The sequence below is a fragment of the Pelodiscus sinensis genome, chromosome 1, assembly GCF_049634645.1.
Source record: "Pelodiscus sinensis isolate JC-2024 chromosome 1, ASM4963464v1, whole genome shotgun sequence".
Classification (NCBI taxonomy): domain Eukaryota; kingdom Metazoa; phylum Chordata; order Testudines; family Trionychidae; genus Pelodiscus; species Pelodiscus sinensis.
Window position 1 is genome coordinate 318,218,876 of NC_134711.1, and position 25,131 is coordinate 318,244,006.

The window sequence follows — 25,131 nt, forward strand, 5'->3', positions numbered from 1 at the left end:
GTAAAACAGAAGAGAAGACATACAATTCTCCCCCAAGCAGTTTAATCACAAATTCATTCATACTTTTTTTTTTTTAAATCAAGCATCATCAATATGGAAGCATGGCCCCTGGAATGGTGGCCGAAGCACGAAGGGGTATATGCACATTTGACACATCTAACACAAATACCTTGCAATGCCATCTAGAAAAGTGCCATGTGAAAGCATTTTCTCACTTTCAGGTAACGTAAATAAGAAGCAGGCAGCACTATCTCCCATAAATATAAGCAAACTTGTTTATCTGAGCAATTGGCTGAAAAAAATACTAGGTCTGAGTAGACTTGTAAGCTCTAAAGTTTTACATGGTCTTAAGAGTGTAGCTACATAACAAAAACAAATCCTCATTTGTAAGTTACACTTTCACAACAAATAGAATGCACTACAGTACTTGTATGAGATTATTGGAAAAATAATCTTGCTTTTATCATTTTTACAATGCAAAGATTTGTAATCAAAATAATATAATAAGCACCGTACACTTTGTATTCTGTGTTGTAACAGATCAATTTATCTGAAAAGGTAGAAAAATCCAAAATATTTAATACATTTCAATTGGTATTTTTATTAACAGTGTGATTTATTAATTTTTTTAATTGTAATAATTTTTGAGTTAATAGTATGTGTGAATACTTGACAGACACAGTAGAAGCTAATTTATGTTAAAAATTATATACTTTGGACAGACTACAAAATTAAAATTCTATTTTCAAATTCAAAACTTTAATTTTTTTCTCTGAAGGGGGGGGGAATAAATTATAAGTTTTAACTTTTCCAACTTCCCCAGAAAGAACGGTAAAATAGGAAGATAAAAGTGATGGTAAGGGGGAACAAAATCTGTTAAGTTTACTCACTTTTTCCTTAAAGATTTTCCTGTTACCACACAAACTGAAATTCTTCTAAACAAAAATAAATATTTTAATTTTGTTTCAAATATTTTAATCAAAAAATGAAAACAGATAAAACAGAAAGGTTCTTCAAAATGTAAAGAAGAGTAATTACACTAAGGTAGGGTAGTTAAAGTAGTTTAGTGCTTTACTTGTGTCCACATGTGCCCCAAGTGAGAATAGAGGCCACACCCCTACATTCCCCCTTCCTGGCTTGCATTACAGAAAGACTTACAGGATCTAAGAACTTCTAGGGTTGTAAGAGACTGGTCGACTACCTAGGCTTATTAGGCAGTTGAGTCACTGCTCGACTAATCACTTCCCCCCTCTATATCATAGGCACCGGGGGGGGGGGGGGGGGGGGGGGAGAGCAGGTGACATTGATGGGAGGAGCCAGCTTAAAAGCTGCTTACCCCAGCACTGTCTGGGGGGGGGCACAGTGGGGGAAACAGCACAAACAGGGACTGAAGCAGTCCCTGCTCACATGGAGTCCTGACTGCTGCGCCTCTCCCTTTGAAAGGTACAAAGCCACGGGCATTTCAAAGGCAAGGGACAGTGTGATAGTGAGTGCCCCCCCCCATGAACTAATTGAGTAGTGGATGGAAATTCCATCCACTACTCAATTAACTGATTAACTGAAATTTAACATCCCTAGGCACTTCTAGAGAAGTATTCTCTTCACAAAAAAAACAAACCACAATTAGACATTCATAAGCAGAGTGTTTTTGAATGGGAAAAAACATAAGGGAGGAATGATAAACATTTACAAAAAAAAAAAAAAAAAAAAAAGATAAGCTTCTCATGTGACCATCTACATACTGGGAGGTAGAGACAATTAGGCTCTGACCCAGGAAACAGAAGTCCGTTATATTGTTACAAAAGTTTCCTCAGGTCAGTAAAGCATACAGAATTTAGTGATCTGGAACATCTTCATTCAGAAATGTTGGCAATCAGCTCAAGCAACAATTTTTTGAATCTAAATGGACTGTGTCATTCCTCAACACATTTATGTTGATCCTCACCACTTCAAGTTACAGAGGGACATATATCTATAACCAGCGTGACAGCCATAGAATACGCATCCTGCCTTAGGACAATGGAATGTAGCTTAAAATAGATGCAACTAGAAGGTGAGGCCTGTTGCTGACCAGGCAAAGTCATTTTGCATAGATTACACTCATTGGAAAGCTCAAGAAATAAAATATACGTGTAGTCCCCTTACTAAAGGGGCCTCTGTTTTATTCTGAAAAGACCCTGCGTGCTACAATCCAGACTAAAATTCCCATAAGCCCTTGGGAAAAACAGGAAGGAAGGACTCTTGTGAGAGAGAGGACTGCTCTCTCCATGTGCTTGAAGAAAAGAGGGCTAGCAGTCTGGGACTCTGCCTTGGAGTTTGGAACTGAAGGGGGAGCCAGGCTGCTGCCAAGGACATTGATCTAGTCCAGGGGCTGTTGGAGTGCAGCTACAGACCGGGACTAGATGCCTGTTGGAACTGGGATTTAGCAGGCTGCTTCCGATAGGCACAGCATGAGGCAGTAAGTTTCTGGGCCTTGTTGAAAAAGTGCTGCCTGGGACAGAACTGCTGTCTAGCCTGGACCAAATCTTCACTACAGCTGCAACATCAGCGCGCCAACGCAAGCGTCTGGGACTGAGAGTCCAGGGGTATGCACACTCTGGGGTGGGGTCACTGGTAGTACAAATGTTAGGTGTATAAGCTTCAATTATTTTTTGTTATGTGTTTTGTTAATGCTATTCATTGCTAAATCTGTTAATCCCTGTTTATTTAAGTTAAGTAAAGATAGTTTATTTTAAAGTGTTCTATTAGATGTATATGATTTGTAGTTGTTCCGGAATTAGATCCAGATTTATGTTGGAATGAGTATGTTCCTGGAGGCTCTCAAGGCACACCAGTGAGTGTGTACAAGGCCAGCCAGGTGGAGGCACCGCCATTTTACATTCATTACAAGCAAGGGACTGCAGCAAGGGAGTGGACCCCAACTGAACATCATCACCACTGGGGTGCTCAGGATCTCTTTTAGGTTAAAACATCAGGATCCCAGGCACACCTGTGAGTGTGACCTGCTCCCCAGTAACCCGGGGAGGAAAAAGGGGGTTACATACGTAACGGAATTTTTTATTAATGTGCTTTCAAAAGGGGAGTAAAAGAACAGTTTAAATTTGTAGGATTTTAACTTCAAACATTCATTTTATTGAATAATTACCATACATTGTAAAATTCAGTCAAACTCAAAGCTTCCATTACTCTTTCCATAACTAATTTGAATTATTTTGAGATTTGTAACAATTGCAAATTTTTTTGCACTACAATGACAGTTGAATAGGTGACTCGATTTTAATTTTGTCAGCAAGTATTTGTATGAACTCTAATAATAGTCATGACATTTTTCTGATAAAAACAAAAATAATTATTTAAACACTTCACCCAGCATATTCTGGAGTAAAAAGTAGTGCATTCAGTTAAGTTAAGTGGCAGGATTGTTTATGCAAAATTTGGTATTTGTAAATAATTGCAAAGTATAATATTATTTTGCCCAAACAACTCTTCGAAATACATAAGAGATTAAAATAGTACCAAAAAAGGTTGGAAATGTAGGATCACACTAAGCAATATTATTATATATACAGCAACATAGTCCTTTATTTCTGAAAGCATTACTACAGGTTTCTTGGTACTAGCAATCACAAATATTAGATTGCACAGTATATGGTTGCTTGCCAGTTGATACATTATTTATTTCAAAGTCTGAGTGGTGATATAAATGGAATGCCATCCACAAATTTCAGGCTATGCATGGCTGTTACCCATATGGCTCTGTAAAAGACTTCCAAAGGAGTACCTACAACTGGAAAGAATTTGACATTATACATGGGCTAGCCAAGGACATGTACAGGTCACATGAATTCCCATTCTCAGCATGGATACAGTACAAAAAAGTTTGTGGTGAGATGTATTTGTAAGCAATTTCAGGAAGAATCTGAAACTTTATATGATAAATGATACATTATTAGACTCTGCTTCTATTGTGTAGAGAGTAGTTTTGCTGGAGTGAATTCTGGGGACTATACAAAAAATAATCTCTGGTGTGTTTTTATATAAAGGTGTCCCTGGATTGATATTTAATCCATGCATAAAACAGTTATATCATAGTCAGTCTGAAGGAAGTGGATGTAAAAATGATAGGGTTGGACTAAAACACGGCTTCACCCACAGCCAAGAAATTAAATTGGGGGGCAGTAACTGAGTAAAAGTTTCATTTATTTTATAATTTTTCAAGCTTAAATTTGTTGGAATTTTTTTTGGTAGCTGAAAAGTGGGTGGTAGCTCTTACATTTCCCTCCAGAATCTAGGGACAGGAGTAGTTCCAGCTTCTCCATGTACTCTTTTTAGCTGTTGGGTAGGAATAGATGAGTGGCACCTCAAATGAAAGGTTTTAATAACTAATTCTATACACACCTCTAGGTTTCAGTTAAAAGCAATTCTTGTAGGGTGGTTATAAATTCTTATGAATCTGTAGCTGGAAAGCAGAATCCTTTCTTCCCTGGCATACACTTATCTTTGACACAATTGGAGTGATTTCACAAACTGGGTTAAGAATGCCAACAATATAGAAGAGGATTTAAAACACAATCTTGGCAGGTTATCTGTGGGCAACCTGAAGCATATTCTCACCAGCAACTACACACCGCACCATAATAACTTGAACTCAGGAACCAATCCTTGCAACAAACCTCGGTGCCAACTCTGCCCACATATATACACCAGCAACACCATCACAGGACCTAACCAGATCAGCCTTACTGTCACTGGTACATTCTCCTGCACATCTACCAAACGTAATATATGCCATCATGTGCCAACAATGCCCCACTGCTATATACATCGGCCAAACAGGACAGTCCCTACGTAAAAGAATCAATGGACACAAATCTGATATTAGGAATGGCAACATACAAAAACCTGTACGGGAACACTTCAATCTTCCTGGACACACAATTGCAGATCTAAAAGTAGCCATCCTGCAGCAAAAAAACTTCAGGACCAGACTTCAAAGAGAAACTGCTGAGCTACAGTTCATCTTTAAGTTTGACACAATCAACTCTGGATTAAACAAAGACTGTGAATGGCTCGCTAACTATAAAAGCAGCTTCTGCTCTCTCTGAATTCACACCTCCAGATCAGCTGCTAGAAGTGGGCCTCATCCTCCTTGATTGGATCCACCTCATCATCTCCAGCCTGATCCTGGCCTGCATATTTATACCTGCCTCTGGAAATTTCCACTACATGCATCTGACGAAGTGGGCCTTTGCTCACGAAAGCTTATGCTCCTACACTTCACTTAGTCTATAAGGTGCCACAGGACTCCTCGTCGCTTTTGCAGATTCAGACTAACACGGCTACCCCTCTGATACTTGACTGCTCTCATAGTCAATGTTGTGTGAATCACACGCACCTCACTTCATGTGCCCTTGCTTTGAGTCTGTGTCACTTAGTCATACTAGTAGGAAAAAACCTAAGCAGACAGAAACCAGTGGAATCGTGGGCAACAGTAACGGGCTGCATACTGCCCTCGGGTCGCAGGTTCCCCACCGCTGTCTTATACTCATGTCACAAATTCTTTGCAGCCACAATGGCAAAGGACTTGCAGATTAAAATACACACACAAACCCTAAGATTCTGGAGTACAACTGAGGTCCTTCTGAGCCTCATCCACTGTCATAGAACCACCTTTACATTGTCAGTCTTCACAGCTTATGTTGCAAGCTAATACCTAGGTGCTGCAGAAAGTAGCACTGGTAATTCAGTAAGTGGCACTTTTCCCTCTCAATCAGAAATGAACCAATGGTCCACAGTATTAAGGATGCTGTGAGGCTGTAGGTCAGCATTTCTTAAAGTGTGTTCTGTGGAATACTGGTGTGCCGCGAGGCAGTCGGAGGTGTGCCGCAGAGAGAACAGAATTAAAAACGGCTGCCTGGCCTGGTGCTGCAGCTGTGCTGAGTTCCCCGCTGCATGGGCAAAGACTGAGCTCCCTCCCTCCCCCAGGAACAAGAGCATGCTGCCTGGAGGCTTTCCCTGCTGCAGCACAGTGCCAAGCGAGGTAAGCGTCTCCCCTCATGCCCAGACCCTGCACCCATATCCCCCTCACTTCCCTCCCCGCCCCCCACCAAGAGCCCACATGCCCACCTTGCTCTGACACTCTGCCCCAAGTCCCCTCTTGTACCTTCCCTTCTGACCAGGCACCCTGCCCCAAGACCCCCTCCTGGCCAGACAACTCTGCCCCAACTTTCTCCTGTACTCTTCTTCCTGGCCAGGACATTGCAGATCATCTTTGTCATTTATACACAAACATCATGAAGTATTTTCCAACCATAAATGACAACAATAACTGGATTTGAAATCCATTAAGTATAACAGGAAAGCCAATCAGTTTTTCCATGCAAGATTATGAAAACCTAATTGAAATCACTTCAGATGGCCAATTAATACAAAAATGTAAAGAAGTTTCTCTGATTACGTTTTGGGGCGGCTTATGTCAAGAATATTCAGCTTTATCAAGACATGCAATTCGTCAGTTAACATTCACCAGCACATACTTGTGTGAAACTGGGTTCTCGAATTATGCAGCAACAAAAACAAAATACAGAAATGGACTGAATGCAGCACCAGATATGCAAATCCAACTTTTTAGTATTAAACAAAATATAAAAAGAATTTGCCAAGAAAGAAAAACCACTCTTCACATTGAAAACTGCCAATAAAATTCATATTAGTTTTTTAGCTTTATTTTTTGTACACATTAAATGTTGATCTTCTGACCTTATTTAGCATTTGTTTATTATTATTCTTTACTTATTTGTGGTCTATATGCCAGACTGTCTTCCTGGGAGCCTGGGCGGGCGGGGTTTGTCTTGGCACTCGGGTTTGGTGGCTTTTTTTTGCTCGACAAATTTTCCCTAGGGCCTCCTCGAAATTCTTCCGAGTTTAAAAGGGTCCCATGGCAAAATAAAATTGAGAAACACTGCTATATGAATTCAAGTGTAGCCTGAGAAACAATTTAATTAGCTCAATCTATACCACTAATCCCCAATATAGGGAGGGAGAGGGCTTCTGCAGACAAGGAAACATACTATCGTGTATAGAGAACTGCCAAATTTGAGGCCACCTTGCAATATAGTCACTCCCAGTTGATAACAGAGTGACTGGGAGCACAGCTTTCAATTCTTTTTGGCTAAGAGCAAAGTTTCAGGGTTTCCCCCATTCTTTCAACACCATAGTTATTTGAGCTTCACAGAAGCCAGTCTACAGGATATTATGAAGTTCTGTAAAGAAAAGTGCCCTGTAGCTACCGGGAAAATGCCACAAATGTAATTGTGATAAAATGTCTGCCTTGAAGCAGGTCAAATCAGTAAAAGGTAAGTATTAAAACTGACAAAACAGATAGAAAGAAACCTTGTGCTGACTCAATTCCTCTAAGGTGTTTGCCCACTTGTTTTATTTATGCTTTTATAAGTAGTACAAATTAAGACTAACACAGTGTTACACTGCTTGGTAAATATGGGTCTCACAAGATAGCTTCTGTAAATCAGCATAAAGGGGTACAGTCTATGAAAATGTATGCTCTGAATTAGGACACAAGGCTCATTTTACTACATCAGAAAGCTATTCTGTGAATTCTAATTCAACGTATTTGGCTTTAGCAATACTAATGATCAACTCAAGATATTATACAAAGGTTGAAGTTATAACAGGAAAAAAGTTCAATTTTGACTACAAATAGCTCATCTGAAATCCCTGAATAATTAAAGGGCAAATCAAGTTTTACACATACCTGTGAGACACAAAAATGCAGCTATATATCGTTTTTCAAGGCCATCTTTATACGTCTGAATCGCACCATAGATTGGAGGTAGAAGGAAAATCAGGTTACTCACTGTGTTCCCTGTAGGACAGAAACCAAAGCAGAGATTTAATATTGGGCAACATGCACTTGAAATAAACAAAGCTACATTCATTCAAACAAGACTTCAATAGTTCTCAGTAAAAAGGCTACACCTTTTCTCCAAACCTTTTTCTGTGAGCATCTTATCTACTGCTGCATTTGCTACAGTCTAGATAACCCTATTTGAAGGTGTTTTTTAAAATTATAACACAGAAACACCTTTATGCTACTTTTCATGTGCCTCTGTAATATTTTTAAAATATTACAGAAAAATATGGTTAATCTTGGTAGAATACAAAGCATATTTTATCAAATTCTTTCAGCAAATATAAATCCTCAAATAGAAGAAATTTCTGCTATTTGAAGGAGCTGCTTTAAATAAAAAAAACACAACTACTACTCCTGGAACACTTTGGGGACATTGACATGAGCATATAGTAATCTTTCCTTCTCTCCTCATGCTCATCCCTCAGACCCCTCAAGACAGGCTATAAAATTTTCAGTTTAGATTTAACCATTTAAGTTAAATGCAGGCAACACACGTCTTTCATCAGGCTTTAAAACTTTCACCAGACAGCTACTAATCAAGGCATATTTCTAAAGACAGATTTCAGTAGGACCAGTGGACAGTTAGGCTATGTCTACACTGGCAACTGAGCAACAAAAGTTTTGTCATTCAGATGTGCTAACCCTCCCTCCATGGTTCCCCCAAAGACGAAAAATTTGCTTCAGCAAGTGCCAGCGTGAACAGCATATTGTTGGCAGAAGTGCTCTATTGTTAACAACATGAAGACTGTTCGATGGAAGTATTGTCAGCATAAGTACGATACAGCCATGTCACTAAAAGCGGTGTAATAAAGACAAAGCCTCCATGTGATCCAAAAGCAATGGATTGCTGGGATGTGACACATCTGAGCACAAAAGCTCTGCTGAATAAAGCTTGAAGGCATTTGGCTAAATACTGAGCTTGGCTGAATTCAGGTACATATAATATGAACTCAACAGCACAAAGAGAAGACCAAAAATAAGTGTCACATTTTAGAACTACACTAATTTATGCTACTAGATGCAAGAAAATAGTGCACCTGCACAGATACTATGGGCTGCAGACAGTTCCTTGTCCCTTGTGCAGTCATTTATATCCATGCAGAGAGAGTGAGATTACCATTCTGACGGGATAGTGTTTTTACATCCACTTTGCAAATTCAGCACTGGTTATCCCTGCCTAACAGAGTCAGATTTTAGGAGCATAAATGATGTAGTTACCAAATTAAACACAGACCTAAATTTCCTCTTAAAAACAGGGATTGGCAACCTATGGCTCACTGGAGAGCCAAATAAGACTGCTGGAGCCCCAGCTCAGCCATCCCCTTTCCTCCCCCCTGCAGCAGGGAGCCAGCGCTGGCACTACAGCCTTATAAGCCCCCAGAAGCTTGAAACGCCAGTGCCAGCTTCTAGCAGGGGAGAGAGGGGAGGAGAAAGCCCTGAGGCTCCATGCTGGATCCAGTGTGCAGGAAACAAGAGAAGAGAAAAGTGGCTTAATGTGTGCTGCTCTTTTCCTTCCCCTGGCCTGCGGGAAACCAGGAATAAAAAATAGCTCCGTGCGTGTTGACATTTTATTCCCTCCCGCCCCCCACAGAAAACACTTCCTGCAGGCTTTCCCTGCAAATCCTGCCTGGTGAATGGGAGTGGCAGGAGGCTGCATTACATGTGGCATGAAAGCAAGTAAGTGCCCTCCACCCTCACGCCCAGGCCCTGCATCCACCCTCACTCACCCTCCCCCGCCTGACACTCTGCCCCAGCCTCCTCCTGCTCCCGGCCAAACACCCTACTCTGAGCCTGCTCCTGTACCATACCTCCCCACCCAGACCTCACACCCTCACTCCCTCCTACACTGCACCTCCCACCCAGATCCTGCACCCCCCATTCCTATTGAATTCACTGGCTGCTCTGTACCACACACTGGACCCCTCATTTTTGCCCCTCCCCCCCGAACCTGGGGGGCCCACAAAATCCACTAATCCTGGAACCCCAGAAGAGTTAAATCTGGCCTGAGACCTTTAACCTCAGTCCTCCATGCCCCTTCCCTCAACCATGGGGAGTGAGGTGTTTCAGTTGGGGGCCACATCTGTCAGGGTTGAAAGTTTTTGCTTTGGCTTATTTTGCTTCTCACTTGTGTGGTCCCAACTGATTTTTCTAGGAGTCAGTGGCCCTGACCCAAAAAAGGTTCCCAACTCCTACCATAAATAAAGATAATGTTGAAACCTTGTGTGTTAGACATAATATTTTACTTCATTTAAAAATGAAGCCTGGCCAACAAGCTCCCAATTGGGGCCCAGCCCCCATCTGGCCACAGCATCATAACACTCCTGCACCCTCCGCCCACCAACCTCAAGCCCATCATACACCTGAACATCCTGCCCTGAGCCCCTCCTGCCCCACATCCTCAGTCCCTTTCCACAACACTCTTGAACCCCCACATACCCAACCTTGTGCCCCGAGTCCATCATACACACAAATCCCCTGCCCTAAGCCCCTCATACACTCCAACCCAGACTCCTGCATCCCTACATCCCCAGTCCCCGCCATAAGATTGACAGAAGATAGCCTGAATGTGTGCATGAAGCTGGATTTGACCAGTTGTGATGTAAACTTCAAAGAAACGTGCAAAAAGATGCAGCAGCAGAAGCCACATTAATTAAAGTCAGTGAGTATGTTTCATTTACGCTACAGGCAGTCCCCGACTTATGCGGATCCGACTTATGTCAGATCCGCACTTACGAATGGGGCTTTTCTCGCCCCGGAGCTCACGGGCGGCGGGTCGCCACCCGTGTCCTCCGGGGCGAGAAAAAGCTTCTCCCCGTCTCCCTGGTCTGCTGGGGGGGGGGGGGGGTCCAGCAAAGCCGCTGGACCCCCCCAGCAGACCAGGGACACCTGAGCAAAGCCGCCGCCTGGGCTGTCCCGCTGCGGGCGTGCTCCGCAGCTTTGCTCCGCGTCTCCCAGGTCAGCAGACCAGGGACACGGAGCAAAGCCGTGGAGGACTTGGGCGGTCTGCCACCCGGTCTCCCTGGTCGGCTGGGGGGGAGGGGGTGGTGCAGCTAGTGGTCTCCCCCCCCCAGCAGACCAGGCTTTTCTTGCCTACTGCTGGGGTAGAGCAGCTGGGGGCTGCCGGGTTGGTCCCACAGCGCCGCTCCGGACCAACCCGGCAGCACCCCAGCTGCTCTGCCCCAGGCATCCTGATTCAGCCGCTGCTTGTCAGTTTCAGCAGTGGCTGAATCAGGACGCCTGGGGCAGAGCAGCTGGGGTGCTGCTGGGTTTCTCCAGTAGCGCCGAGGAGCTGCGCTACTGGAGCAACCCAGCAGCACCCCAGCTGCTCTGCCCCAGGCGTCCCCAAGTCAGCCGCTGCTGAAACTGACCAGCGGCTGACTACAGGAAGCCCGAGGCAGAGTTGCTCTGCCCCAGGCTTCCTGGAATCAGCTGCGGATCAGTTTCAGCAGCAGCTGACTTGGGGACGCCTGGGTTTCTTAAGTTGAATCTGTATGTAAGTCAGAACTGGCATCCAGATTCAGCCGCGGTTGAAACTGATCAGTTTCAGCAGCGGCTGACGCCAGTTCCGACTTACATACAGATTCAACTTAAGAACAAACCTACAGTCCCTTTCTTGTACGTAACCCGGGGACTATTATTATTATTATTATTATTAATCATTATCTTCAATAAGAGTTAAATTGTTCCCCCTTTTGAACATCTTATGAATCGTGTAAGTTAATCTGGGACATTTTGGCCAATATAGCATCACAATATAGCACCTGGTGGCCACAGAAACTCTTCTCACACATATACCTAAACCGCTCAAACCACTTGACAAAAGGAAATAGGAAAAATCAAACTATGCTCAAATGTTTTAAAATCCAACTCATTCCAAGAAACACTACCAAAGAAATTATGCTTTACATAATTAAACACTCTCCTGCAGTTCAAAAACGCAAGACAAAACAGTATTATTCCAGAGAGAAACAGAATGTGAAATTAGATACCAATTAAATAACTACTCTATTATCCCTTTCAGAGCTCAGCAAACCTGAAAACCCAACTAGTATAACCACTGACAACTTTAGACTGATTCCATTTTAGATTTTCATGAGGAAATCAAAATCTTACGTGAGAAGCTCTTTAAAAAGTTGCTTTACTAGCATGGTCACACTTAGCAATGGAAGAGCCACCATAATCCAGTTATAAACAAACTGTTCTGGTTTCAAGTCAGTGATCCCCAGAGAAAGTGCCAATCTTAACAATCAGTGCTACAGAAACAGACCCTCAGCACGCAAATGAATCGCTACTCAAGTCATCTGGTCTCTGCACAGACACCCAATGCCAATTAGGGATGTAAGCGACTAGTCAGATATTCGACTAGGCACTTCCCCCTCCCTTTGCTGCCTCCATTGGAGAGAGGAAGCGAGGGGAACAGGAGCTGGTGGGAGCTGCAGGGCTCTTGCTACATTTCAAAGGCAGAAGCGCCACAGTGGGAACCGGTGCAAGCGGGAACTGCTTCAGTCCCCACTTGTGCCGTTTCCTTGCTATGCCTCTTCCTCCCCTGCAATAACAGGGGATGGAACAGGAGCCGGTGCTGGGGGGAGCCGACTTAAAAGTTAATCCCCCCCAGCACAATCTCTGGAGTACTGCCTGTCCCCACCCCACTGCCTCTATCAGAGGCAGCGGGAAGGGCGGGGGGGAATAGGGGAGGCTGCTGCAAAGCAGACCCTGTCTGCAGGGGTCCTTCCAAGCAGCCTCTGGTTCGCGGCAGTCATGGCTGGCTGTGGGCAGGGGCTGCTCCGGCAGCAGCCTGTCTGTGGCCAGCCCTGTCTGCGGCCAGCCCTGTCTGCCACGAAAAGCGGCTGGTGCTGGAGCAGCATCTGCTTGTGGCAGCCAGCCTTCACTGCTGTGAACAGATAGGGCTGTCCGCCACAAACAGGGGCTGCTGGGCTTAGCGTGAGCTGGGACCAAGCAGTCCTGCTCACACTGGTCCAGGACACTGTGGCTCTGCATTTTAAATGTAGTAAGAGCCAAAATGCAGAGCTGCAGCGCAAGTGGCTCCCGGAGCCAGCACGAGCTGGGACCACTCAGTCCCAGTTTGAGCCAGGTCCTGGAGCTATCCCTGCTGCGGCTCTGCAGAGTGGTCCTATCGACTATACGACTGGCTAGGTAACTACAATTTAACACCCTTAATGCCAGTCTGACTGCAGAACAAGGACTTGCCCGATGGGATCTCTTCATTCTTAATTCTCCTTGTGGTTCACCAGCCCAACACGTGGTATCAAGAATACCCTCCCTCTTAGAGTAGGTGCATCCTTTTAGACAAGGCTAGATAATAATTTTCTCTCCCCAATTTTAATTTGGGGGGAGAAGAGGTGCAGAGCCATAAGGTAAAGAGAGATGAGATTTTAAGACCTCAGCAGGTGAAAGATGCCTATTCTCTACCATAGTCCTAAAGTGGGCATTAGGTCAGCCTCAACAGAATTCAGGGCTGGAAGCAGCTCACGTTAAGTTAAATATTTTGTGTTATGTATAGCAGAGGTTTTAACTTGCCATTTGTCCTCCACACAAACCACGCAAGAGGGCTATGCAGCCTGGAAACGCAGAGAAAAGTTTTTTTATAATATGCGTTTCAAGTCCCTATAATTTTCTAGAGTGGCTCTTAAATACTCTGGTTTCCTAAAGCAGTACTTGCAGATAACGCAAATCTCACAATTTTTGAAAAGTGACTACAAGCATGAACGGTTTCATAGTATGTTAAGATAAACACAAAACAAGAGACAAATATAAAAATACTCAGTTAAAGGAATACAGGTTGAACGTCTTTAGTCCTGAACTCTCTCAACCGGAAACATCCATCATCCAGAATGATTTTAGTTAGCCAAATGTCCATTTTTCATGGATGTGACCAACTTTCCCGCAGTCCCATAAAGTTTGTTTACAGCCACCAGTTTTAGCTCCTAGTGTTCTGTGCTGTTATTTAGCTCTAATTTACCCCAAAATGTTCTCTAACAGACCAGTAATCAGTGGACATGTTGGAGATGCTGCTAGATAATACTGACTTCCCACATTCTGGAAAATTCTCTGGTTTGGAACTGGTCAGGTCCTAAGGGTGCTGGACTAAAGAGGTTCAACCTGTATTTAAAGACCTGTCTGTATCTGACAAAGTAAATACATTTCAAAATTGAGCCAGTTAAGACTGGAAACTTCAGACTGATATGAGAACACAAAAAAGAGAACAATGTACATTAAGGCAACAATTTCAGCTTTATTTCTCTAAATATTTATAAGATGGAAGCTGATATAAACAATTTGCTATAGATCTCATCAGTGAGTACACAACTTAACTCTCAGGCTCTCTTACAATGAAAAGAACAAATTTTAGATACTACTTCTCACATTGTTTTAGCACACAGTATTGACTAAATGCCCTAAGCAAGTTTTAGGTGTTCCCATTTAAAAAAAGAGTTTAAGCTTTACACTTTTATGCTTCCCCTACCTACTGCCTCACATTAGATTCAGGAGACCCCCCCCTCCCCCCATCATCTTCCCTCTTACCTAGTATGCACTCTAACTGTGCCCAGCTTTATGCATCTGAACAGCAGGAGTTCCAAGAAGACCTTCCCTGAACACAGGTTCCCCATTAATAAGTCAACTAGATTTTTATAATTGTTAAACAGCTTTTCCAAGATTATACTCATCCAGCTGAAAGTAATTTTTTTTTAATCTAAGAATTAGTTTAATTGGTCATCATGGTAAAGGGAAGGTAAGTAGATTTCATGCCTTGCTTTGCAAATTTTCATTACAATTTTGCAAGACTATTTTAATACATAGCTCTGTTCCACAAAGCCATTTGCCAAGACAGCCCAAATACAGTACTGTATCCATATGAAAACAAATTTATGCAAATATCAATTCCACAGTACTCTATTAATTATACTTCCCATGAGCAGAGTTTCACCATATTTGCAAACTATCCAAACAAATATAATAGGTAATTCAAATTTATATGGAAAGTTTGAGCATTCTATTACTTTTCATGTATATTCAGAGAACAATTTTACAGATCTTAACATTATATATAAACTTATCATCCAATGTACATGCCTCTGGTCGTTTCAGTTATGTCAAACAAAAATATTACAGTCTAAAGATGAAAACTTCATGTGCACATAAAAGGAAGCTGAAATACACAAATCAGGTACATGGAATGGAGACTGTTAGCTGGAATATTTCATAGAGTAAATGGGCTCCCATAAATTTGCAGAACCTAGATTTTGTAAATCTTTAATTCATACAGAATTAGCTAGCTTTTTAAACGAAAAGTTAGTTCTACAAAACATGTGAAGAAGAAAGTGATCGAGAAAATGAAGCTAGACAAGCAAGTCTATTTTCAAGAAAATATGGCCATTAAAAAAATCTAAGCATGGAATAAAAACATCCCAAATGTGTTACAGTAAATTGCAACACATGCTTGGTTTCCAGTGAGGAAAAGGTAGAAATTCTTAAAAGCCATCAATTTTGACTTTGCTGTAGTGAAAATAGTAAGTTAAAGTAGGATGTACATGACAGCATAAAAAGGGCACTTTTGCAGTTATTTTTTAGTTTTTGATTTGTATTGATGAACATCAATTTTTCCATTAAAAATCAATACCATATCATAGCACCACTTTCAACAAGAAAAACAAAGAAGGCAGTAGTATTTTAAAACAGATCTTTAAAAGAGGGCACCAACAACTATTTTGCAAGTAACTTCTAAGTAGAGGTGCAAAGGTTTAACCAGTTACCTGGTAAACATGTGCCTTACTGGCATGCTGACCAGGGTAACTGGTTAACTGGCGGGAGGCTGCTCCAACCAGGCTGATCATTCTACACTGTGAGTTAGGGGGCTGGACCAGCCTGGCTAACTGTGCCGTGCTGCAGAATCATGGTTAACCAGTTAAACATTCAATTTAAATTGTTAATTTTTAACTGGAATTATACACCCCTACTCCTAAGTTTACTTTAACTAAATGATTCAAGAAAAAATAAAAATGAGATTTACTTTGGAAATCTGACAGTATGTTGCACAATCACTGTCACTGTATGACAGTATCATTTGTGTGCAAGAGGGCACACCTGCTTGAGCCTAAAAGCTGTATTAAGTTAGCTGTATTGTGTGGGTAGGGATCAGGCAGGGTTTTCTTTCCATATACAGGGAGCCAGATGGATAAAATAATGGAAAGGAGAAGGAGAGACGGTAAAGGAAGCAAAAAGAGTGGGAGGGTTAATTATGCATCATGGGAAATAGAAGGGCATGGAAAAAAAACCCAGTAAAAACGTGGGTGGGAACTAACTTACAAGATAAGAAACCTGAAGAGGGTTTGATGATTTTTTTAAGAGAATTAGAAAGTCAGTAGCAATTTACTTGTAATACAGGCATAATTTCTAGGGCACCCGTCACCTTATCAAAGTGCAAATAGGTAAATTAAAATGTGATTAAACAAATGTTTCTGTACTACAATATCTTACAATTAGACAACACTGAGCAGTAATCAGCTCAGATTTCTTGAAAAGCCAAGATTATTACTAGATTACCACAATGCAGGCATCATTTCATTCATGCTTCAGAAAAAGAATCTGCATTTCTTCAGTTCACTAATTTGTATCTTTTGCAGTTCTTATTTCCATCATATCACCAGGAAAACAGCCCGCAGTTAGCTTTTCATATCCACAAGCCATTTTTAAATATAGAGTATCTTATATTTAACAGTCCACAGTGACACATACAAAATGCATAAGGAAATCCTGTATCCAACCAACCTTTCAGAAGGACCTCAAGTAGTCAGAACAGAGTAACTCAGTGGTTCCCAACCTGTGGTCCGTATTGTAGGGGGACTGCAGAAAGTTTAAAAGTATCAGTCTCACCGTGGAACTGGGACTTTCCGCCAGGCGATTCTCGCCTGGGGCTCGCTGTTTTTGACCAGTCATCCACCAGCTGCGCTGCCCTTTACGCTCCAGCCCTCTCCCCAGTCCCAGTCTTTTCCTTTTTTTTTTCTCCACCAGGGCTCCGTGTCCGGCCAAGAGCAGAGTGCTAAGGCAGGAGCTTCCTTCGGCCACGAGAGCCCCCCTCACGGTATCTTCCACGGATAGGCAGGGGACGGAGAGGGCAGGAGCGGAGGATGCAGCTCAGGCCAAAGAACATGCTGGCTGCCACTTCCTGCCACTCCCTTTGACCCAGAACAGCAACAGGCCGGGACTAGGAGCTGATAGGCTCCACCTCTGCAGACGCTTCGTGTGGATAAAGAGTCTCAGCATGACAACAGTTTGCCGTGCTGGGCTCGGAAGTGACCCTAGGAAGTGCCGCAGACTCTGCTGGGATATTTGTTTACTTGCAGAGTATGCGTTAGTTTGTTTGCAGTCACAGAGCCTCTCAGCTCCCATTGGCTGTGAACAATGAACAACAGCCAATGGGAGCTAAGAATCTTCTTGCCCCGCAGCCTGCACATCCCTCAGCCCGTGCTGAAGCTGACAAGCTGTGACTGTACTCTGGAGTCAGCTTATAAACAAGTTAGTTACTTTTTCCCTTTTTTTAAATAATTATATAATGTGAATACATCACCATGCTCTACCTATTCAAAAGCTATTATAGTAGTGCAGTGGTCCCCAACCTTTTGAGGTTGTCGGGCGCCACGGCGTTTGCCCGCCGGGCGCCAGGGGGCGGGGACACTAGCGCGCCCGGGGGCGGCCCCCCCCTTGCCACATGCCCGGGGGCGGGGCCCCCCCATAGCCGTGCGCCCGGGGCCCCCTCCACGCGCCCGGGGGCGGCACTCCCCCCCCCCCCCGGTGAGTGCCGCGCGCCCGGGGCCGGCACTCCCCCCGCCGCGCGCCCGGCACTCCCCCCCGCCAAGCGCGCTCCCCCCGCAAGCGCCCGTGCGCCATGTGCCCGGGGCCAGGCCAGCCCCGAGCACCTGGCGGGCGCATTGAAATGCCCCCGCAGGCGCATTGAAATGCCCCCGCAGGCGCCATGGCGCTCGCGGGCACCGTGTTGGGGACCACGGTAGTAGTGGGATGGGTTTAGTTGGGCGTCTAGCAAAAATGGATCAGTGGATCTAATAAAATGTTATTCAATTAACATATATGACATCTCAATGTTATTACATTTCAATGTGGACACCTTGTACTATCTCTCAATACTACTATATTTGTTTAGATAAACTATTATACATTTCAAATGATTGTCAAGTAATAGAATGTTTGAAAACAGCTATATTGTTTGGGAAGTCCATAAAATTTTAATAGATTGAAAAGGGGTCTATATGCTCAAAAAGGTTGGGAACCACTGGAGTAACTCAAAATGGCCTGGAATGCGGCCAGCGTACCATCACTAACCTCTCTACTTTTGCAAAACATTCCACAGGAACTTCAGTGACCATGAATACGCAGGCCCTTTCTTTTATTGTTACCCAGACATACAATGCAGTGTTACATCAGGCGGGAGAATTGGATGCATACTGATGGAGGCCAATTCTACACTTCAGGAGAAGGACAGCTTAAGGCAGTGGTCCCCAACGCAGTACCCGCAAGCACCATGGCGCCTGCCGGGCCATTTCTGTGCGCCCGCCGAGTGATCGGGGCCAGCCCCGCTCCTGGGCACGTGGTGCATGATCGGTGCCAGCCCCTAGGCGCGCAGCATATGGGCAGCCCCACCTCTGGGTGGGCAGCATATGGGCTGTGTCAGCCCCGGACACATGGTGTATGGGCGACCCCGCCCCAGGGCACATGGCACAGGAGCGGCGCCGGCCCCAGAGTGTGAGGCATGGGTGGCGCCGGCACTGGGCACGCGGCCTATGGGCATGCAGCGTATGGGCGGTCCTGCCCCCAGGTGCACAGTGCAAGGGCTGTACCGGCACTGGGAACGCGGCGTATGGGCTGTGCCGGCCCCGGGTGCGCGGCACATGGGCGGCTCCGCCCCTGGGCGCGCAGCACAGAAGCAGCACTGGCCTCAGGTGTGCAGCGCGTGGGTGATGCCGGCTCCTGGGTGTGCGGCACAGGAGCGGTGCCGACCCGGGAGTGCAGCGCATGGGTGGCACCGCCACCGGGCACGTGTGCGGCCCCGCCCCCTGGCACCCAGCACATGAGTGGCCCTGCCCCCGGGCGCCCGGCATCCCCAAAAGGTTGGAGACCACTGGCTTAAGGTATACAATTTCAGCTATGTAAAAACTATAGCTGGAGTCAACGCTGTGGGAGGTCAATGGGAGAAATGCTCCCATAGACTTTATTTACTCCCTGCAAGGGGTAGGAGTACCAGTGCCAATGGAAGCACCCTCAGCATTCAATTTAGCAGATCTTTACTAGAACATCTACCCCTGCATCATCGATCTTCCTGTAAGTAGAGACATAGCCTGAGGAAATGGTATTAACTGCTGAGTAAAACTAACTAATTTATTCAACCCTCTCTCATATATAGAGGGCCTCCATCCTATATTAACTAGGCCTGTTCCTGCTTAGCTTTGGTAATTTACTATGATTACAATCCTCAACTACACCTTTTAGTCAAAACAACCTAGATAACATTCAAATAGATCATACAAATTCTTCAAATAGTAGTCCAATAACTCTGGGATATACAAAAATAGAGAAAATATTGAAGGAAAGAAATCATCAAGCACATGTTAACTGAGCCATATAAGCAATAATTGGAAATTTACCAAAGTACCAACAAATGGGTAATGATAAAAAAAATAATGGTAGGAACTAAAGGGTTCCAATAAGGAGTGGTGGTAGATGTGACTTTATTAAAGAGGAAGAAGTTTAAACAGCTAATTAAATGACTACATAAATGGAGCTGAATTAGGAAGGAAAACACTGCCAAGCTACAGCACAAAAGATCACGTGAAGATCCAAGATACAACATTGATATATATTCTATTCCTATACAATATTGGGTACGTACAGTATTCGCATCTCAGCACTATAGTACAAGGAAAGAGAACTGGACAGAGATCAGAGAACAGCAATGGAAAGTAAGCACCAGGAGTTAAAGGGGATGTTCTTCAAAAAATTAAAATTAAGTATCCATACCTTAGATAAACAACGATTAAAAGGAAACTAGGAGGCTGGTGCTCCTTGCTCACTATGCTTGCCAACCCTCCTCCTGCCCCCCAGAGCACCAGGGAGGGAGACAGGAGAGGCCGCACAGCTCCCCGCTCCGAGCACCAGGGAGGGGAGGCCATGACGCTCTGCCTTCCTCCCCCACCTTCTTCCCTGAGCACCAGGGAAGGCCATGCAGCTCTGACACCCCCCCACAGAACACTGGAGAGGGGTTGGCCATGCAGCTCTGCCCCCCAGGAGCACCAGAAAGGTGGGAGGCTGCGTGGCTACCACCCCCACCCAGAGCACCAGGGAGGGGAGAAGGGGGGAGGCTGCGAGAACACTGGGGTGGGGTGTGGGGGGAGGCTGCGGGCTCTCTCCCCCACCAAGCACCTGGGAAGGGAGAGGCCGCGCTGCCCCTGCTGTCCCCAGCACCGGGGAAGGGGGAACTGCGCACCTCCCACCTTTCCTCCCAGAGCACAATGGAGGGGGAGGCTGCAGGGCTCTTATCCTCCCCTCCGAGTACCAGGGAGACGGAAAGAGGAAGGCTGCGTAGCTCTACCCCCCTACTCCTGGAACACCAGGGAGGCTGAATGGCTGCCATCCCACCCCTCCGGAACACTGGGAAGGTCACATGACTTTCACCCTCTTCCCCCCAGAGAGCACCAATGAGGGAGGAAGGACATTGGGTGGTTGAGCGGGAAGGGGCTGCAGGACGCAGAGTAACGTGCTAACGTCACTCTGTCATCCCACAGGAGACTTTTTTTTATATATAGAGAGAGATGATATTCTAGTCCACAGATATTTGGAAAATGACCCAAGGAGCGAGAGGATTTCTTTTGTTTGTTACATTGAAGAATTTTAACTAGCAGCATCTGAACAAAATTAAGAAAAGGTAAATGTGGACAAAGTTCCCAGAAAGTGAGCTCTCTTACACAATGGAAGAGTCTCTTAGTGGAGGCCCCATAACTTGGAACAGTTAAAACGAGTCTAAACAAGAAACTAGAAAATGAACTCCAGAAAACAATATAGCACTGGCACGGAGATAAAATGGATGAGGCTTGAACACAGCACCAACTCCCCAACCAGTGGTGAGACATGCCAGTACTACGAGCACACTAGCATTTAGGCATGCTATGCTGTAGACAAGACAGGACTAGCTGGCTGTTTCAAAGATGCCAAAGTACAGGTATAGTACTGGATCAGCAATGACAGAAGAAGCTGTGCTTCAGAAACTTCTGGCCTTCTCCCCCTCCCCCTTTTATTGCTTTAGTGTGCAATGATTTATGCTGGCTTCCCTATAAACAAAAATATTTAGTAAGTGCCGTAAAAGGTGAAAAAAGGGACAGGTTTTTTTCAGAGTAAGAGATTAACTGTAACTTGATTTTGGCCTTTATTCCCAAAGACTGAAAATATGCCATTGCTATTTTATGAGTTGTTCTGATCTGCTGTCTCAAGAGGTATACTATGATTTACAGGCTTTTACATACTTTACTCCAATTGCAAATTACTCTCAGCTTGAGGTTTCTAACAGCAATTCAGCTCATGTTTTTATATCAAAGCAAAAAATGCTACCTACAATATCTGACTTTACATTTGTCTTTGCCAAACAGAATGAAAAGTCTGGAATGCAGTTAGTAGAAAAAGCCTTCCACACTCCTGACTAAAATGAATTCAGAAGAGAGCTCAGTTAAAATGTATAGGGATGTGGGTGTATTTCTCAGTGCAGTGAGCGCTTTTTGGTATGTATGTCTTATAAAAGCACTTGTAATTCAACAGCTCATAAAGTGCCTCAGGATACCATTAAATGATCCCCTACTTTACTCTAGCCACCTAACTCTCCATAAAACATTCTTGGCACTATATATTAAAGACACTAGTTATTCCACTGTTTAAGCTTTTGACATTGTGACTTTCATCCAAAGTGGATAAGAACAGATCTTTTAAAGTTTAAAAGATTTTCTTATTTTAAAATCTGACATTTTTTATTGAACTTCCAATATTTAAAAAAAAATGTTTAAAATTAAATCTAAATTTAATACAAAACATGTTAAGCCCTAAACTTATTACAATTTTTAAAACATGTAAATACTCTATATCCATGGACTTCTATCAAAAACTGAGTTAAAAGCTACTTTCCTATATATAGAGAATCAGCAGGAAGACATCTAACTTTTGAGGTCAAGCTTTCTAAATAAGATACGAATACTGTATCAGAGGCAGCAAGCGGGGGGGGGGGGGGGGGAGAGAGCAGGAACCAGTCCGCAGGGGGGGGGGGGGAGAGAAGGGGTCGTCTGAAAGCCAGTTCCCTCCAGCACTGTCTCTAAGGTGTAGGAGGAGGGCAGGGAAGGCAGAGCCGCAGTGGTCCCCAAGCTGCAGTGAGCTAGGACTGTCCAGCTCACGCCAACTCCAGGAGCTACCCATGCTGTGGCTCTGCCTTTTAAATTAGAGCCAAGCAGTTCTTGCTACATTTAAAAGGCAGAGGCGCAGGGTTTGGTATCCACCGCAAACCAGGACTGTTCAGTCCTGGCTTGTGCCGGGTCCGGACCTATTCCCACTGCGGCTCTGCAGTTTAAATGTAGTAGGAGCTGGGATGGCTGTGCACCTGGCTCCTACTATATTTAAACTACATAGCTGTAGCGGGCCTCTTATCGACTAATTGCGTATTCGATACAAATTGTAGTCAATTACCCGCATCCTTCATCATTACTTGGTACACTAATAGCAAAATAAATTCTGGACCTCAGATTTGTTTCAAATGCTGTTAGTGAAGAAATAGGCTGAGCTAACACAAAAGCTTTTTTCTATATAGAAAAAAATTACATCTGAATGGACTCATGATTCCAGCAGGATGCAGCATAATGAATCTGTCTGCACATAGGCCATCAAAACTAGTCACACGCCATTCAGATGAAACGGAGCTCAAAGATACTTTGGCAGAACTGGTTTACATCTAAAACATTGGTCTGCCTAGCTATGTAGCTCAGTACTGTGGAAATTTTTGCACCCTGTACACTGTAATTAAGTCAACCTAACCCTCACTGGAGACAAAGGTAGGTAGACAGAAGAATTATTCCATCAGCCTCACTAGACAAGGTGGTAGATGTACCACAGCAATGGAAAACCCCTTTTGTCACTACACAAAGCCTCTAGCTTACAGAGGCATATCTGCAGTGCTACAGCTGTGCTGTTGTAATGTACACATACAGCATATACATACCCTGAGGCATCAAGTTTGACTATGTAGGTTTACACGTAAGAGGTGTGTCTTGTACGGAATTATAACTAGAATTGCCTAATAAGAAATGGAGACATGATGTTTGCCCACAGGCAGCATGCCACCATTAAGAGACACCATCAATTAGAAATCAAAAAGGAGAGGGAGAGGGAGAGGGAAAAAGTTAGAAGTAGTTTCAGATAGGGATGTTAAGGACTAGTCGACTATCTGATTATCCAATAGAGATTGGCTTGTCAACTGGTCGCTTTCCTCCACCTTGCTGCCTCTATCAAATAGAGGCAGCAGGGGGAGGAGGAAGGAGGGCTACTTCAAAGCAGCAGCACCGCACAGAGCCCGGGATGAGCTGCTCCATGCAGCGCTACCACTTTAAATGCCACAGGTGGAGTTTCAAAGCAGCAGCACCGCTTGGAGCCCACAAGGAGTCTCCCCACCTGACACTGGGCTCCATGAGGTACTGCTGCTTTGAAACACCATGGAGGCGTTTCAAAGGGGCAGCGCCGCCCTATCGACTAATCAAATAGTTGATGCAAAAATGCATTGAAAATTCGATTAGTCAATTACACAATATTTAATATCCTTTGTTTCTGGCATTGCACCTCCCACAGTTCTATCAATATGTTGGACGTGATTACATTTCCTCTTTTGCTGTGTGAAAGACTCAAACGAACAGGGAAAACAGACAGCACAGACAACACTGTCAAAGGCACTCAAAACAAACTGAAGATATATTTGTACCTTTCAGCAACAGTAATTATAGGTATTACCTGGAACTACAGAAGACAAAGACTTATACAGGCATATTATTAAATCAGCAATGCTTCTTTAACTTCACTCATTTTGCGTAAGTGTAAAAGTCTTAACTTTTTCTGCAGGTACAAATTCCTAGAATTCCTTTCATAAGTCTGTGGGTGCTGAAAGTTTTCAGACAATACAGTTAGAACAGTGGTATTTGTATGGCCTAACATTTGAAGTGGCAGCTGCCAGATGCCAGCCCCATGAATGTTGAATCTGAAGTACTGTGCATGATGCAATTCAGTACTTTAAGTAGCATTTAAGTATTTTATTGCCACTGAAAAACTACACAAATATTAATAGGTAAACACAAATGGCTTATGCTCACATCATTTGTGAAATCCCTTTCAGCATATCAAAACAGTTAACTTGTTAACTCAGGGCCTGCCGCCTTGCCCACAACCCAACCCTGCCATGGACATGGCCAATTGGTCCCTCCGTGGCCACGGCTACCCTAGCCTGACCCGGCTGGTTGCCACCAGAGTTCACTGGCAAGGGCCAGTTAACCCGTAAGCATACCGGTAAACCTCATGCTTACTAGCATGTTTATTGGTTAACCATTTAACATCCCTAATTGAAAACATATTGTTTGGTATATCTGGACTTCAAAAAGCCTTTAATGCAATCTTTCACAAGAAGTTAAAAAACTAAGGACTCATCTACGCTGGCAAGTTACTGAGCAAAAACTTTCTTGCCCAAGTGTGAAAAATCAATTTCCCTTCCCCCTTGAGCACAGCAAGTTTCAGTGTTGTAAAGCACCAGTGTAGACAGGCTCCCAACTCTGGGAGCTATGCTCCTTGATGAAATGTTTTTAAAAAAGCATCGGGAGAGTTCTCTCTCAGCACTGGCACATGACTACACTGTCACATTAAAGTTCTGCTGTGGCAACACTTTAATCTGGTAAGTGTAGACAAAGTCTGAGTACTCATGGGGTGAAAAGTTAAGTTGTGTCATGAATTAGAATGAGATGAAAGACCAAAAGGAGAGGACTAAATGGTAAACAGTTAAAGCCTTGTGCCAATACAAATGTCTACTCATGGATGTGGATTTCCATGGATAGACATTGGTATCCGCTGATCTGCAGGGCTCTTCTCCCAAGAAACACTGCAGTCAA

The 25,131-nt window shown here is 44.0% G+C and overlaps 1 protein-coding gene across 1 annotated transcript in view; it reads right to left on the reverse strand.

Annotated features, from left to right (window-relative positions):
- Positions 1–25,131, reverse strand: part of ACER3 (alkaline ceramidase 3) — a 78,828-nt gene that overhangs the window by 49,380 nt on the left and 4,317 nt on the right. Inside the window, exon 2 of the mRNA XM_075919527.1 lies at positions 7,772–7,882. Within this exon, the coding sequence (XP_075775642.1) occupies positions 7,772–7,882 (111 nt within the window). The remainder of the gene's footprint in view (positions 1–7,771; positions 7,883–25,131) is intronic.